Below are 18,521 nucleotides of genomic sequence, written 5' to 3' on the forward strand. Positions count from 1 at the left end.
GTGCTTCATACCTTACTCCCATGCATTACATGCACCATTGGCTGGTGATTTCCAGCTGCTGTAAAGCCTGTTCTGCATGGCTGAAAAGTGGCAGATTGTTCCACAGGCTGCTTTGCCACAGCAGCAGTTAGACACCCATGCTCTGTCTGTTTGACACTTTGCAGGTGCCTTAGGAAAGGAAGCATACTGGTTAACTTAGCTTCTGCTGGCTTGCTCACTGGCTGGAAAACAGAAATTATTTTTATATTGTTGTTAGTATAATTAGCCATCCACCTAGAGCCATTGGCTTGTGACTTTGTTTCCTCAAAATGCAGAATAAAGTATGTAGTAAAATCACTTCCCCTCTCCCTCCCGTAAGAAGTTTCAAAACCAGATTAAAAAAAAAAAAAAAGAGTGGGTGTGTAAGAGCGCAGAAGTAGCAGGTGTGTTCCAGGTGAGGTCCCCTGGGCAGGCATAGGCTGCTCTGTGAACAGAAGGCAGCGCAGACCAGGAAGCAAAAAGAAATAATCAGGCTGCCCATGCTGGAGGCTGAGGAGACACGCAGGTCACCTCGGTTAATCATTACCAAAGAGATAAGAGATAAGAATGCCCCATCACAAGCATAAAGAGCTGAGAAGACTCCCCAGAACAGACTAGATTTTCTGAATGTATTTTTGTTGTGTCAGAGGAGGATCCATGTTCTTTTGCTGTTCCAAAAGTTCAGCCCAAAGGCAGTTCGTGTGTTGCTTTCCTGTTCCGAGGAGGAAGTCAGAAATTCCCTCCACATCTGCTCTCGCGCATGAATTCTCCGGTTTCACTTCTGAATCGGGAGCTGTCTGAATGAGTTCTCAGCAGTGCTCAGAGAGGAGCTTCCAGCTGTGCCACGAACGGTTTCATCTTGTGCCAAAGGAGGAAGAGGAAAAGAAATCCTTCAAAATGCTAAGATATTATGGGGCAAAAATTTCTTTAAGGATATTTCAGCTGTGAAAAGTGAAAGAAAAGAAGGAACAGGAAGGCATAAGGAAACAGAATGGGAAACTTCTGTCAGAAGTACTGCAGCTGTTTGGAGCCCTATGTTCCTTGCTTATTCTCAGGGAAAGAAGATGAGCGGGAAGAGGATGTTGGCCAGGTCTTTGCCAACCCTGCTGTGGTAAGGATTGACTCACAGGCAGGAGAGAAGGACAAAGTGAATAAGACTAAAGGGAAACCCTTACCTCCACTGCCTGGCCAGCATTTGGTGAGCACTTGCAATTTTGTGGCACTCTTCAACTATGATGCTCGCACAGAGGATGATTTGAGCTTCCAAGCCGGGGATAAACTTGAAGTGCTGGACGCATCCCATGAGGGCTGGTGGTACGCTAAGCTCCTCCTGCCAGAAGGGTCAGTCTGTCCTGGCCGCAAGCTCCAGGGCTACATCCCTGCCAACTACATAGCTGCTGTACAGAGCATTGAAGCTGAGCCGTGAGTAACCCATGTAACACACACCACATCGTATTTTCTGTAGGGTTAAGTGGCTATTTTCTTTTTCTGACTAGTACCTTGTAGCAATGAATGCCCAGTAGTTCTACCAGCAAGAGTTCGAGTCCATGTGTGTGAGGAAAAGACACTGTGATTGAAAGAAAATTAATGTTAAAAGGCAGAGTCTTGAGGGATTAGTGGTATTGTAAGTAATATATACCCCAATGAAGAAGCATTTGGAAATATTCAGGCTGGTTACCACTGTAATGGTTCCTACTGTTATTCATGTAATACTGATTGTGGACCAGACCCTTTCAAGTACAACCCTTTACCCAAAAAGCCCTCAACCTAACCAGTTGCAGAGTTATCATTTAGTTACAGTTTCAGGAAGTTCCACATTAAATCTTGTTGCAAATGATAGGTGAGTCTCTAACATACCATTTTTTTATGGCTTGTTTCTTTATAAACAAATCACTCTCAGGGTTATTGAAGGTTAACTAAAGTATAGGAAATGGAAAAAAACTGGATAAAGCAAAGGAATGGATTGTATTTCTTTAAGTTCCACAGGGTTTATCTATGCTGCCTATGTTCTGTTCCTTCAAAAGTGGTCTGATCTTATTTACCATTCAGAACAAAAGAAGAAATCACATGAAATCAGTTATTTGGCTTTCCAGTGAGGATGAGTAGGATCTACGTTAGTCTGGGATGCAGAATTACTTTTGTATGCTGCAGTCAGAGGCAGCATGAAATAACACTGACTGCCACGTGAGAGGTGTGTTGTGGCAAAAAATTATTGCCTTGGAAAAAGACAGTAGAAATAGCATTATAATTCATTTTGGTTTTAAAGAAATGATACTGCAGATTTTCAGTTAAATCTCATCTAGACCTGAAATATCATCTCCAATCTGATCTGCCCACTGTACTGCTTATGCTAGGAAAATTGGCTTACATATGATTATGCCCGCCTTTTATCCACTATAGGATTTGTGCTAGAGAAATCTTAGGGCAACTGTAAGATTTCTCTCAAACCTGAAGACCTTAATTTTTGGAGTCTGTCCAGATGTTGCTATTTCTATATTCAGGCAGACAACAATTTCAGTGGTCATGTTCAAAAGAATTCTTCCAATTGCAGAAATCAATCTGCAGGGAAGACATTTTCTGAACCACTAGAGAAAAGATGGTAGGCTCTAATTCAACCAACCTTGGCCTTTGCTCTCTTCCAAGAAGTAATTTTATTACAACTCATCTAAGATTACCACTTGCAGTTAATATTTTGAAAGCATTTTTCCTCAGTTATACAACAGAGTCTCAGCTTTTAGGCTTCCTCTTATCATTCTATATCTTCCGTATCATATGTGGAGTTACCTTGTGCAAAGTTCTCTACTGCATAACCTTGTTTTTTTTTTTTCTTTTTTTCTATGTGCAGAATCAATTTTATTTTCTTGCACTCTTTTTATATACCTTACTCTGTTTAATAATCAATACACAGTTATGAGAAAAGTTTTATGCAGTTGGTTGGATGGTTTCTTTAGTTGTTTTTTTTTTTTTTTTTCTTTTTTCCCCTCCATATTTTTAAAAATAGCAAACAGGGGGAATGGAGGGCTTTTACAGCTCTCAGACAAAGTAATTCCTCCAAAGTATTTAACAAGTTTTTAATTTCATACCAAAACAATTCTGGCTAGACCTGCTGTCTTTTCTCAACTCTCCTTCTAAGTCAGTTGGTTGCATTGACCTTCAACAAAACTAAATATGCAACACTGTCTCCTGTCAATCCATACAGATACATTTCCTATAACAATAGGCTAACTCAGGTTGTAAAGGGCCTCTGATCTGAAAGTTTGAATCAGCCCGGCTCAAACAAGGCAAACATAAAGTTAGACCCATTTGGTTAGAACTATTTCCTGTCAAGTTTTTTTTTTCAACCACCTCATGGTTATGATTTTTAGACTTGTATCTAGTTGGAATATCTCTTGCTTCAGTTTCCTCCACAACCTCCATTTCACCCATCCCATGTATTTCACACCTCTATTATCCTATTGAAACAGTAAGAACAGCAGCTGTGATTGTGCTTTAACAGATGAACCCTTGCCTGAATTACAAGGATGACGAAAAAGATATTATAATGTCTCTTTATTTAAAATTCAATGTTCAATCACATTCTGGGAACCAGGCTTGTTTAGCTGGAGAAGACTGCAGGGAGACCTCACTGTGGCCTTCCAATACTTATAGGGAACATATAAACAGGAGGGGGAACAGCTGTTTACATGGGTGAATAGTGAAAGGACAAGGGAGAATGGTTTTAATTTGAGACAGGGGAGGTTTACGTTAGATATTAGGAGGAAGTTTTTCACTCAGAGGGTGGTGATGCGCTGGAACAGGTTGCCCAAGGAGGTTGTGGATGCCTTATTCCTGGATGCATTCAAAGCCAGGTTGGATGTGGCTCTGGGCTGCCTGGTCTGGTGGTTGGCGAGCCTGCACATAGCAGGGGGGTTGAATCTAGACAACCTTTGAGGTCCTTTTCAACCCAGGCCATTCTATGATTCTATGATGATTCTCAGCCTGAAATTTAAATTTAACTTCTTTTACCATTTCATTTAAGTTTTAATTAGCACTCACTTTTGGTGTTGGCCAATTTTTTACAGCCATGACATAGACATTTGTTGAAATAGGAAAAGTTTCAATTGCATCTTTTCATCCTTCGTATTGTCCTTCTTGGTCCCAGCACAGAACTGATAGAGAAAGATTTACAGAGTCTGTCATGTAGCACCATCCAGCTTCTGGACACCTGCAGAGAGAATGGACATTTTCGTTTATTTCTCAAATATAATGCCAACTTACTAGATCATGGAAAACTGGCTATCCTGTTGAGGGAAACAGATTTGATAATTACAGAAATAGCCTAGGTCAATGTCCGGTACACATAGAGGGACTTATGAAATTAGTGATTTTTTTCACAATTTCTGAGTCTCAACTCTGTAAATTAATGTCTGTAATTAAGCTAGGCTAAGATGCACATTGGCAGACAATAACAAGTGTTGATTTGATGACAATAGATGGTGAGTATCTAGTACTCAGGAAGGGCTTTCAAAAAAACAGCAAAGTAAAATATGTAGTTTGTTATCTCCTTACTGACAGCTCAGTATTAAGATATGAAATTTACTCAATATGACTTGCACAGCTTCAATAGTAGAGAAAAAAGTAGGTTTTATCTTTTTTTTTCCTGGATATATTGAGGCAGTTTCATAAATTCTTGATATGCACACAGATCATTCTGCTCAAAGACATTTACATTGTCATTTTCTATGTTTGTTTAGGTTTATAAATCAGAGATTTATGTATTTTCTTTAGCAAGTGAACATAGCTTACAAAACAGGTTCTCTTGAAAAGCAACTAATTTAAACACTTACAATCTTTGTTTCATGACATGAGTTCTTGGAAAACTGGGAAATAAAACAAACTGACCATGTTCTTTAGCAGCTGATTTCAAGATGGTTTTATATAAAAATTAAGAAAATATTGATACTCAATATGTGCATGGATACCCCATAAACTCGCTTAAATAAAGGGACATAAAGACATGAAACATTCTATAAGTTATGGAATAACAGAGTTGTCAGAGTCACTATGTAAGTTTAGTAAGTATATGTTCTCATACAGAACTTTGCTTTTCCTAATCATTTCAATTTTGCCTGTAGACATCAAGATTATTAAGATAAAAGTATATCTAGTCCTTTTTTAATTTAAATTTTTAACATGATCTGTATAGCAGAGCTAACTAGGGATTGGTAAATCCATTTGATTTTGTGTTGTCCATCCTGGTAGAAGATAATACTAGGCGACTGCTTGTTCCCTGCAAGTGCCACAGGAGACCATTTTGTCTCCTTACTGAAATGTCTGGGATTCTTTCCTTGACAGAGAGTGTGACTTTACTTTCCCTGTGTTCCTTCTGTTATTTTGTCCTATAAACAGGAACCATAGTAACACATTCACCTGCCCTTATTTTATTACTGCCACTTGTTTTAACTAAACAAAAAAAAGACATAGTGCCAATAGTTATGTGCAGCAAATACAGCCCAGCTGGACAGTTAATTTTAATGAAGAAAAATAATAATTAGAAGAAGTAAAGAAAACTTTTGGAGTGACATGAATTCTTCTACGGAGGAAAGGTAGAGTGTACTTAGAGGGTGCTCTCTCTCACCTGCTATCCTGATGGACCTGATGACTGCTTATTGAAAGTCAAATTCATTCCATATATTCACCCAACATTACTGACATAATAGTGCTGTGCTAAGGGAAGTAAATTCATGCAAATTCCTAGTAGATTAGGTCAAAGAAGAGCACCACAATTACTTTTAATGTTTACTAATTTCAGAATCATTCCTCCCTTCAGGGAGATCTCTTGAATTGATATTCTCAGCTGGTGGAAACTGAGTCCTTGACCTAATCAACAAAACCTTGCTAGTCAATTCCACAATGAGTTTCTACACTACCCTTTGAAAGCGGAAGTGATTTATAGGTCATTTTTGTCAATTTCTGTAATTCCTTCCTTTCTGTGACTTGACTTTGTTTCATATGCTGACGTAATCTAAATTACTATGTATGAACAGGAAATCATTCACTGCGTTGACCTGTTTCAGACTTTCTGCAAATTCAGGCTTGTGGGGTTCCTTTCATACACGTGGGTCATTTTACAAAGTAATTTACAGTTTATAGCTAGAATGGCTAGAGGTTGTTTTTGAAATGAAAGCTTAGATTTTGCTGAACAATTCAGAAATCCAAATATGATCCTCTGTGGTTTCAGTGTGCTCTCACTCTGTCATTCTCACAAGTCCTTTCTCTATTACCATACAAAATCTTGACACCACCTGAAACAGCAGTAATCCTAGCACTGAAGTGGACTTATAAAAACTGTGAGACTAAGGAACATGTATGTATTAGTGGGCAGTGTCAGTGGTAGGTGGACAGTTGGACTAGATGATCTTAAATGTCTTTTCCAACCTTAATGATTCTATGGTTCTATGATTCTGTGTTCATTAACAGGCATGCCTGTATTATATTTCTTGTGTTCACATTCAGCTTTTGGTAGAAAAGGATTATTAATTGCCAAAATATGCATTTATTTTAAATAAATGACTCTATATGAATTCTCTTTTGATGAATGTATTTCAGGTATTCACTTGAATATACTTCATATATATGTGCTTCTCTGTGTGCGCATGTGCAGAAAGTATAGAAGATTGATGCTCTTATGACTATGTAAAACAGCTTGGAGATACAGGCAAAGCCTATTATGCTTTTGATGTTTTCTTCACCATGTGTTCAGAGCATCCGAAATACCTACCCAGAGTTTTGAATCACCAAGTGTTTTCAAGTGCTTTTCTTGAAATTACTTAAACAATTTAATACTGGAACAAGACCCTAAATTTTATTAACTTCATTGGTCTTTTCTCAAAATTGCCATGTTATCTTCAAGCCTATCTCAAACATTTTCTTCAGCTCTGCTTTTTTTTTAACTATACAATGATAACCCAAAGGAGACTGTTCACAGAAGTATGCAACATGTCAGATTTTGTCAAGTGTCAGCAGTATTTACATGTCTGTGTGTAATGCAGAAAAGATATTACCACTCAAAAAGATCAAAAGGATTCTGGCTTTGTAAATGAGTGGTTTATACAAATTTGTCCAGTTTAGGCCACCTATTTCTTGTCAGCATGGTATTCTTAATATATAACATTGTCCGTTTAAATGGAGAAATGAAAAAATCTTTTCCTACTATATCTTTATTTGAAATTAGGGTGTACTTTAAGCATTATAATTAGTATATAGCAATTTCTATTACCATGTTGAGAAAGATTTGACAGTGAATCATGTCAAGATCTGAAACAATATCCTGAAAAGCTGAAAAAATAGGCAGTTTGTTTTTTTATGGCACCATGAAACCCACATGGCCCTTGCAGCATGTCTTCAAAAAACATAGAAAATATCCCAGTCAGAAGAACTTAGCAGTCTTGTTTGATGTTTTTTTTCCCCTCCAGATTCAGTAGAAATAGATGTTGTGTGTTATGACCTAGATTAGTTGATTTTGAATGATGTTGTTAGTAAAAACATTCCCCAGGTAGTGTACAACAGTTATTGTTTTCTGTATAGTTGTCTTTGGCGGTTGTCTGTGTAACAAAGCACAGAACTGTGTGGAGCTCACTGATCTCTGAACAGGTTTAGGAGGGAAAAATAGTAATCAGAAGCTCAGCCAGACTAAGAAGTCCTAAAGCTGTACTGGTTTGAAACTATCTAGGTCAGATATCTCTGTGAAGAATTGTAATAAGTGAAAAGCACTGTTGGTCATAGAAGACTGGGGCTTTTCTTACACATGTGTGGGATCTGCACTGAACAGATTAAGTCATAAAAGTATACAGGATACCCTAAGAGGTCCAGCCAAGGACCCTCTATACCAGCTTTTCTGTTTCGGAAAGGATCACTGCCATGTCTGATTGCAGACCTAATGTCAAGTCTATTTAGCAAAGGCATAGGTATTGACATTGCAGAGCTCTTTATTTCTGTTTGGAGATGAAGACTAAGGTATTTCCAAAAAAAAAAAAAAAAAAAGAGCAAGAAAGCAAAAAAAAAAAACCAACCAAAGGAAAAAAAAAAAAGCAAAAAAACCCATCTCTCATCTCTACAGAAAGTTTTACATTCCTAAACAAGTTTTTGGCTTTTCTTCTCCATCTGGTAATTGTTTAGTGTGGAATGACTCAAAAAAAAAACCCCACCAACATACTCTTGAAACTAATGAGGAAGTAGCAGTGCTGTGAGGTTCACCTGCCCATTCCTTTACAAGCCACACCTGCCTATCTCTGTATATCGTAATTCTCATGAGTCAGCCTGTGCTGCAGACGTCACTTACTTTACTATGAGAAATTTACTGTTAAGTTCATCTTGAATCTTACTGAAGATAACAGAAATTAGACCAGAATGTGTTATGCTATTATCTTATAGTTTAACAGAGATGCCTCTGCAAACATTATATTGAAGATGCAGCCTTCCAGTAGCCTAAGTTAGATAATAAAAATTTACTAGTGAATTTGTTTTGAATAGATTTGTAGAAAATGTATGATTGTTCATGTTTCATACATTTATTTGTAATACAATTTTGCTCCTTTTCAAGTCATGGAAATAAAGTCCACATAGCAAGGAAGAATTTATTAGATGACATTAAAATAAGACAAAATATTATTACATGTTTACTACTTAGTTACTTACACATGTAAGATAAAAAAACAATATGCAGTGTTGCTCAAATAATATTCTATGAAGCATATGTAAGGGCATCTTATATTAGAACTTGACAAATAAGCAATAAAGCTCCTTAGTTAAGAAACTTATTATTCATGGGAGTTTTTAAATGTTGACGTTCAGTTTTACACCTTGATACTGCATATGAAAGCCATAAAAGTAACAAGAAATTAGAGTGGAAATTGACATCTTTGTAGTTTTCAATTCTCCAGATATGCTGAGGAAGCAGGTTTGTTGTTTCTTTTTTCTTCAGAAGATCAAACAAAATATTGATCATGAATAAATTTCTTCTTTTTATCACTTAAAATACATAAAATATATATTTTGCACACTTATCTTAATCACAGAAAATGGAAAAGAGCAGTGAATTCAGTAATAAGAGATGGATCCAGAAAGGATTCACTAATTGACATTTTTTTTTTTTACTTCCATGAGATTACTCTCTAATCTGTAATTTCTTACATTGTAGACTTATGTATCTGCAATAATGTTGGTAAGTGTTTTCATTACCTTTCTCTCATTAAAGCAGATACGTTGCTAGTTTCCTGAAACTTTTTTTTTTTTTTTTTTTGTATTTGTAGCACAAGAAATTTTTCAGCAACATTTCAAGCCTCAGCACAAAAGAAAAGAACAAAAAAAAAATTTTGAGGCTTACTGCAAATTTCAGAAATGATGAGAAGTCCCAAAACTCAACCTCCCTTTGGAAACTACAAATCATTTTATTTAGCAAAAGTCGCTGTGAAGGTATGCAGGATTCTCTATTGCTCTGATGTTTTCTAGTCAAAAGAGCTATACAGAACAGGCAAGCCTGGCTGACACATGATAAGGGAGGTGGTGAGGAGAACAGGCCTAGTCAGTGGCACTAATTGATAACAGTATGTGGCATCAGTTGTACTAATTGATGGGCCTTCAAGAAACAATCTGAGACTTTGCAGGTGAGGAGATGCAAAGCTGGGGATCCAGGAGATTGGAGAGTTTGGTGGGACTGTGCCAACCAGTGAGGCACTGTGCAGGGGAGGGATGTTGGGGAGGTGGAAAGGTAGGAAGATGTAGAAATGGATGTAAAAGGATCTGGCTGTGAATACTGTGTGCTTGTGAACCTGGGGAGTGCTATCCTGTGCACCACTACCAGTGACCCAGTCTCTACCAGCCCAGGAAGAGAAGGTGATGAGGTTGTCTGTGCTCACATAGAAGATATTGTATGTGAGTCCTGCATGTGGGAGCTGTTGAAAGTAGTGCTTTTTCTGTGATTATCTGTGTTACTGGCCACATCCCTGTTCTCTGTGTGGATAGTTACTGGTTTTCTGAATTCCTGTAAAAAAAGAAAAGATCACCTCAATCTTGCTCTAATTTCAGAGTAAAAATGATTTAAAAATTGAAATATCTTACTGTTGTAGTGTTATGCTCTCTTATGAAATAAACCATATTTGGGCATCTTGGGCTGATAATACATGCAGATGTCACACTGATATATGGAGTTGGATGTGCAAGCTTTTCTTCTGGAAGTCAAAGGTATCCTGAGAGTGTTATCTTCATCTCTCAACCTTTTCTGATTACCCCTGGAAACTGAGTGACCTGATCATTCTCCACTGAAAACTGAACTGAAAGATCACAGAATTCTGCTACTGGCAATAGGGTATGGAAGTATGTGCCTGTGTGAATGTCCAAGAGAGAGCTCTGCACAAAATCTGTGGGCAGATAACATCAGCATCATTAACAGCCATAAGGGGCTTTTTGTTTCTGAAAGCTTCTCTTTTACTTCTGTGCTGTCATGATTTTACTTGTTTGAAAAGAAAATAATTTTTCAAGAATTATTTTTGGAAGAAAATCAATTCAGTGCTTTTCAAGGCTGTAATGTTTCAAGTGAATGTACGATGGAAAATTTTCTTGTGCTTCTGAGTTTCCCTTAATGTTAAATCAATTGATGCTATTAGTGTTCTTTGTACCACTTTAACATTAAGGCTACCTCATGGTTTCAGCTTTGTTCCAAAGTTGCTATGAATAGCAGAGTTATTGCTACATTTAGGGAATATTAGAACTGTATATCAGTACTTTTGTTCAGGTATATGTTAACAAATGTGCAGAGGTACTAGCACTTATGCAAGGTTTTATAATGCTATTTTGAAAATAGGACCTGTGAAATACTTTTTTTTTTATTTGGTTTGTTGGTTGTTGTTGTTGTTTTTTTAAAGCAACAATGTAGCTATATTTCACACAAAAAGCCCAAGACAATGCCCATTACAGATGATGATAAACTTTCATTTATTCCGAAGACAAGTGTTTTTGAACAAGTTTAAAATGAAATAAAGTCCTTATCCAGGTACAATAGCACTACTGGGAATAAACTTTAATAGTCAATTCCCCATCATTACAGAGCTAAAGATTACAGAGCTAAAGAGGCACAGTGATTGCTTTTGCAGCAGCCACGCTTTTCCCCCAGAGACTCCTTTCTCAAAAGCCTGGAGGGGCCAGGGGAAACCTTTGGTGAAAAAGGGGAGGGCTGTGAGCATGGAGTAGGTGAGCCTGGAAAAGAGAACACTTGGGGGGATCTGATCAATGTGTATAAGTAACTGAAGGGAAGCTATCAAGAGGATGGGGCCAGACTCTTCTCAGTGATGCCCAGCTACAAAATAAGAAGCAACAGGTACAAACTGAAACTTGGGAGACTCCTTCTGAACACGAGGAAGCAATTCTATACTGTGAGGGTGACAGAGCACTGGAACAGGGTTCCTAGAGAAGTTGTGGAGTCTCCTGCTTGGAGACGTTCAAAAGCCGCCTCGAAGTAATTCAGTGCAACATGTTCTAGGTGTCCTCGCTTGAGCAGAGGGTTGGACCAGAGGTATCTTCCAACCTCAGCCGTTCTGTGATTCTATGAATGTGTTGGTGTACATTTCAGAAGTTGGAATGGACTCAAATGTGTGGCAGAGTAGGGGCACGACTTCACCCATCCCCTGAGTTTGAGGAATGTCTCTTGAGTGCGGTGTTCATGGGGCATGCTGAGGGATGAGAAGAAAAACTGATGTGGAATGCTGCAGATTTCAGCCAGAATGATGCCTGCAGACATCTAATTCACAAATTCACAAAGAGTTTGCCACAGAGCAACTAACAGGGCAGCTGGGATCCATCAACTGTTAAAACATAGGAAAACCTAGAGCACATGCCACATTCATAGAGTTTGAAAAGCATTTTGCATCTCTCCTTATTCTGTTGCCCTAAGAAAGAATTTCATTTCCTACAGGCTTTCCTGTAGGAGGCATGACCTCCTTGCTCTAGGCTCTGTTTTTGTTTGCTTTGTAAAACAGGCATCAGAGCAGATTCAACAACACATTTGCAGTACAATCAACTGTTATTATTGAGAAGTGAAAAATTAACATAACATTATGCGTAATCTCTTTTAACAGGATTACACACCAGTGTAGCTATGTCCTACTGCAGTAAAATGGTATATACCCAACACGTCATGGACCTTTGTCTGACTAATCTTTGTATTTATGTTTACAAGACTATAAGTTTGTTCTAGTTTGTAAGAGGAAATGCCGATCTCTGTGGTGGATTTTACCACACTCACTGTTGAACGTTACCTTATCCAAACAATCCCACACAGTTCTTTACTGTAAAAGTTCATCTGACAGACCTGTTCTTTCAGGTACAGCTTACTATTTCCAACAAAAACAATGACAAAACAAAACAATTTCATAGACCACAACAGACTTCAGGTGCCTAGAATTTTTTGATACCCCTGCTGCCTTCTTCTCATGGCTTGAGAGTGAATGTAGGGTATCATTTGGCTGTAATTCTTTTCAGATAACTGAATTATTTATGAAAAAAAAAAAAACCCACCAGTTTATATTTCAATAGAAACTCCATTTGAGAACAGAAATAAGAAACAACTTTAAATCTAAAAATTATTCGAGTACCTTCAAAAATAAACATAATATTTTGTTTAGAAAACATACAGGGAAGTATAAATTCTTTCTTTCTTCTTTATTTATCTATTTTTTTTTTTCTGATATCTCTTCAGTTATCAGCTCTTATATTTTTCATCTCACCAGTTATAAGCCAGTCTACAGTAAATTTAGTATTTTTTGAAAAATGCCAATCCATCAGCTATAACTGTTGACAAGGATATTAGTAAAAAGTTACCCAAAGGCCAAGAAAAAATGTGATCTGTTTTTTCCAAAACTGTGTATTCTTCTTTGTAATCATTATTTTATGAAAACTTGTAATGTTGATCTCAAAGTATGGAAAGTAAAATGGGACTTAATATACATTGCCCACAAAATATCACTTTCAAAAATACAGGTGGATTTCTACGTACTTGTGTAACATAAAGTAGTTATATGCTGTTGATTTTGATAGAGCTCTTGCATTTAGACAGCACGGAAATGAGCCTTTGTTTTTTTCTGAACTATTCATGTATTCTGCGTTTTCCCACATGGAAAGAATATCCAACTTACTCCACCCACTGTCACTGTTAAAAGACTCAGAAGCTCTCAGTCCATCACAAAGTATATATGGATAGTCTTCATTTCACTTCTGATAAGCCACTCAGCAACAAGGATCTGAGCAATATACATGACTCAGATCCTTACGTATGAAGCAAGTGCATTGTGGTTGCGTAAGATTAAAAGTGCTGCCCTACCTAATCGTCCCTGAAAACCTGAATTTCTAGTTTCCTTGGAGGAAATTACTTTCTGAGTATTGTAAATAAGTAATCAGAACTGAGCTGTGTCACTGCAGAGGTACATTTTAAACACATTTTTATTTCAGGTGTTGTCTATGTTAGAAACTATGTTAGAAACTGCAGCATGCTAAGATTTTAATTCATTTCTGTATATAGACTGTAGAAAGCTGTTGTTTCTTACATTTTTAAAGTCTTATTCTGACTCACTTGTTGATGGCAGTAGTTTGGGAAGTAAGATTTATGTATTAATGTATTTAACATTGAGCTTTAGTCAACATGCGACTAAAGTGAATAGTGAAGTAGTCTCTTGGTGAGTCCAAAAGCAAGTGATGAAATAAAGTTAAGAAAGCAAAAGGGGAAAGGTCTGTAAAGAGCAACACTTAGAGTGGGAGTTAGTCTGTGAAACTATTTCCTCAAATAGGAGCAGGATAATCTGGAGACACATTTCCTGCACAGCCTAGGCAGCAGTAGTTCATAGACTCTGAGCATTAAACGAAATCCTCAGCTTTTTTATGTCTTTATTTTCTCTTTATCTTCTGTTAGCTCCAAGTTTCTCCCTTCTTTTCCTCCATCTCCTTAATGGTATCTTATGGTCCTCTCTACATTCACTTTTTAATATCCTGTTTCCCCCACTCCTACATTGTTCTATGCATTCCTTTTCCAACAGTTTTAAATTCCTTTCTTTTATATTTTGTCCCATGTATCCTTCAGTATCTGATTATAAATGACAATGAGGGATACATGGTATTACAGATAATCCCAGGCAGGCCTGTAGAAGGTAGTAAGGAAGCAGGGTTTGGTGTCTAAAAGAGCTTAAACCTAAGTTTAGATTTTTCAGGTTCTTCTTACCCAAAAGACTGGAAAATTTATACTGAGGCTGAGAACACTTTCTTTGTCCAGTCTGGAGAAGAGGAGGCTGAGAGGAGGCGTGACTGGTCTATGCAGCTCCTTGGGGAAAGATGCAAGAAGCTATGAGCTCTGCTCCCTCTGGGCACCCAATGACAGAACACATGGGAATGGCACAGACTGAATGAGAGGAGGCTCAGACTAAGGATTAGGAAAAAAAATCATTACAATGAGGGTGGTCAAACACTGCAACAGACCTCCTAGAGAGGTGGTTGATGCCCTGTGATTGTCAGTGTTCAAGAGGTATTCGGATAGTGTCCTCAATGACTTTTGTTTAGCCCTGAAGTGCTCAGACACTTGGACTGGATGTTCTTTGAAGATCCCTTCCAACTGAACAATGCTATGCTATGCTAAGTTATGCTATGCTATTCTATATTAAAAGTATATGTTTTTTGCTCTCAGAGAAAACTTTGCTTCATACTAACCAAGCATTTGGAAATAAAATTGCACTTTATATATATCATAACCAAACAGATAACAATTGTCAAATTCTAATAAGCCTTCTTCTCAGCACAGAGAGGACGCATTGGGGGCTCCCAGAAGTAAACTTCTGTCCCAGCTTCTGCACTGAATGTTTACCCACAACAGACTGCAAACCTGGCATGGATTAAAAGCTGGCTCAGCAGCACTCTTTGTCCTGCTCAGAAAACAGCAGTGAAGAGTCGCACACGCAAGCCTGTTCAGGTTTCTATGTGCTGAGTAAGGACAGTGATCACAGGATGGTCATATGATGAAAGGAATTAAATAAGAACCCAGAGGATCTGTCTCTCTTTCTCTCTTTTGCTTTCTGCACACCTCTCCTTGTCTTCTTATGTGAAACACTTCCTGAAGTTAACAAATATTTGTCCCTGACTGAACTACTACACGCAGTACAATTCTGAAATCTCTGAAAGGCTCTAGGCATTTCAAATTGGATGTTCAAAATTAGTAGAAAATTTTAATGATAATGTTCTCTTGCCTTTGTCCCCTTTTATAGTTTTTCTCCACTGTAAATAACAGTTTACAAACAGAAGTCCCACAAAATAAATGAACATTTGTAAAGTATGCAAATAATATAATCATAAATGCTATAATAGAGGTTTCTAGGAAATTAGCCATTCATGTAATTTTATAACTTGTATTGAGAACAGAGACTAAAATACACAGTAAGTAAGCTCTATCTATGCACTGACAAAACAAAGTACAGAATAACTATTCAGTGAGCAGCACTCATATTCAACCTATAGGAAGCAGTGAATGTAGCCATGTAATTAAAAGATATACTGGACCTTCCTGAAAATGGCTGACTTGATGCCATGAAAACAAGATGAAAACTACCATCTTCTTACTTCAGAATTCTTGATTTTTACATCTACAACTTTCTATAAATGTGATGCTAAGGCATTTAAAATGTATAATTTAGGCCACTGAAGCTTTTCTTTAATGGTTTTAGTTATTGTATTAGGTTTCTGCATTCCACAAGAAAGTACGATATATTTGGTTGCACTATATATAACATAATCTATTTTTCTTTATCTTCATCTAAGACTTTTGCTCTAATTACAGTGATTCTTTATTCCTTGTCTCAGAAATCTTCTCCTCATAGCTTAGCACTATCGATCCAGTTAACATATCACAGTTATTGTGCTGGAGAGCCAGCTAACATATTTGTCATCATTGTTTCTTCAGTAATGGAGATTTCTGAGCAGGAATCATGGGTAAGAAAACAAACACTCCACGTTGCTGAGATTTAGTGGCATCATGAGATTTACCCTAATATGAGAGTGTAAATTCCAGTTGCAAACACTTAAGAAAAACGAGAAGTGGGATGCCCTTATGCCACAAAGTGCTGATCAAGGGTAGGATTATGCTATCAATTATAACATACGTAGTGCTTTTGAAAAACAATTTCATGTGACTGATTTCCTGCTATTTTTTCTGTTATACTTCCACACTCTTTGAATGATCTTGCCAAGTAGTCCTTCTCTACTGATGATCTGGCTATCAGGATTTTCCTTTTTAGTTGAGCATTCATAAAATTCAGAGTATGTTATGGACCTCTGCCTCTAGCTTTATTTTACTTCCAGTACTTGAGTGAAAAACAAATAATCCACTTTCATCTCAGACACAGCTAGTTATTAAAACAAATACAGCCCCTATAGATACAATGCTGTGGAGCTGATTTTGACTTTGCTCCTGTGCATATTAAATGTAGGTGAAGACAGAGAATAAAGGTGGGGAGCTCTACTGATAATGGGTGTCATGGCCAGAACTTCCACATCATTTTCTATGCTGGTCTTTAGTGTGACTAACCAAGAGTAGAGAGAGATCTAGCAAAATTTCCAAGGAAGTGAAGGATGACAGCTGTTAACTCAGAAGATTTTGGTCAGGTCTCAAATGGGAATGACACTCCTCTTTAATTATGAGCTTAGAGTTTTTGTTGGAGTGAATTTGTAAAGAGACTGCCCAAAGAAAGGGTATGCTGCCAAAAATTTTCTCCAATAAAATTTTTTTTACTTCAGTCATGGCTGGGGGGAGGGGGAATCTTTGGCTGTGGGCCCTCCCATGCAAAATCAAATGGTAGAATTAGGAGAGGTGAGTACTAGACTTGGAGAAAGGTGGCACTGTAGCCACTCAAAGAAGGTGGAGGCTCTAGAAATATGTGTCTTCTCAGGACATATTTGTCTTGCTCTCGCCAGTATCTTTGGCTAAGGCTTGGCTCACATCTTGCTTTAGAATTAGAAAGAAACAAATCCTAGAGCATTAGTTGGAATGGGACAAGAAAAGCGGCTTGATAAGGCTTAGCTAGTAGCGAAGGCTGCAAACAGATTTGTTTCATGTATTCATTCAAATTATGACTGGATATTAAGAATTTAATAATGTATGGATTGCTACTTCAATGTGCTCCTGAAATGCCTCGTGTCAGTGGAGATACACAGATGTCAGAGAAGTTAAGTTGGTTAAGTAACCTGGGTAGAGGATGGTGCTTGATGTTTCAGTTTTATTTTTCCAAGAGTTCTATTTCAAAACTTTCATCTAAATTTGAGCTCTCAAAACCAAAGAGATTTACTAAGGATAGGATTTTGGTCTGACTTTCCCATTCCACAGAACAATATCTCATGGTGCGCAAATACTTTGATTTATTATATCCCTTAGAGTACTTTTTCGTCTGAAATGCATGCTTTTAGATAAAGTAAAATGTTAAGTCCGTTGAAGCATAAGCTCAGTCAATGAAAATAAGCCCTTACACCTTTTTAAAAGGAACATAAACTTCCATTTATAATGAAAATAGACTTTAAATTTGGAGTACATTTATTAAAAATGTGAATAGCAGATTAATTTATTTGCTTTGAGTTTAAAGGGTTATTTTATTCTTGCAGAACTGCTTTTGGTACTAGATTTTTATTATAAACTCAGTGACTCTGGACTAAGATGGAAGAAATCATCCCTCTTTACTCAAAAATATTTCAATTCAAATTCTTTAAAATCATATTGTTTGCTAGGTTTTGGTTGCTATTCTTGAATATGTGTATTTAGAAATTTCAGAAAGATTCTAATTTCTGGTTTTTAGAGCACATAAATTTTCTTCAGGATTCGAATGGTGTCAAACTTGTACTCTGCCATCTCAGTGCTTTGATGAGAATTTAAGTCAGGATTTGAACACTTATTGATTACTTAGTTTTCTAAGGTAAATTAATGAATTAATTAAATTAATTGAATTCAGGTGTTTACTAATTAAAATAGCTGCTAAAACATTCTAGCTTTTTAATTAGGTTATTTTCCTTGCCAACTATGTATCAAGTCCTATGTTATCCAAATCAACTTCAAGTCAGAAAGCAGAAATGAGGTCTAGAGTATCTGTGTTTCATATTCTTTTGTTAATAAAGCATACCTGCCATAGGTTAGCACCATCTGTTTTACCTCTTTTTATTTCTTCTTTATTCATACAAAAACATTTATCATTCCTCATGCTTGCTCAGCCAAGGTTTCATCCAATGTTCTGATTTATTTCCTTCATTTTTCTTGGTGATTGGAAGCATTACAGATACTAAGGTAATTTGTTGATGACTCCTCCTGTACTTTTCACTAGCAACTGACAAATCACGTAGCTGAGTAGGCAACTTATGAGTCATGTGATACACTGATTTATCTTAAAAGTTTGCATAATAGGTTTATCTCTGATTAATTTAAAAGGAGTTTGCTTGTATGTGGCATGATTTTGATA

At 37.0% G+C, this 18,521-nt stretch overlaps 1 protein-coding gene across 1 annotated transcript in view; it reads left to right on the forward strand.

Moving 5' to 3' along the window:
- Positions 1-909: 909 nt before the first annotated feature.
- The window catches only part of FRK (fyn related Src family tyrosine kinase), a 47,105-nt gene continuing 29,493 nt past the window's right edge, over positions 910-18,521 (forward strand). The window contains exon 1 of the mRNA XM_090135868.1: positions 910-1,440. Within this exon, the coding sequence (XP_089991994.1) occupies positions 1,010-1,440 (431 nt within the window). The 5' untranslated portion in view covers positions 910-1,009. The remainder of the gene's footprint in view (positions 1,441-18,521) is intronic.

Source organism: Phasianus colchicus, chromosome 2, assembly GCF_987193195.1.
Source record: "Phasianus colchicus chromosome 2, bPhaCol1.hap1.1, whole genome shotgun sequence".
In the NCBI taxonomy this organism is placed as follows: Eukaryota; Metazoa; Chordata; class Aves; order Galliformes; family Phasianidae; genus Phasianus; species Phasianus colchicus.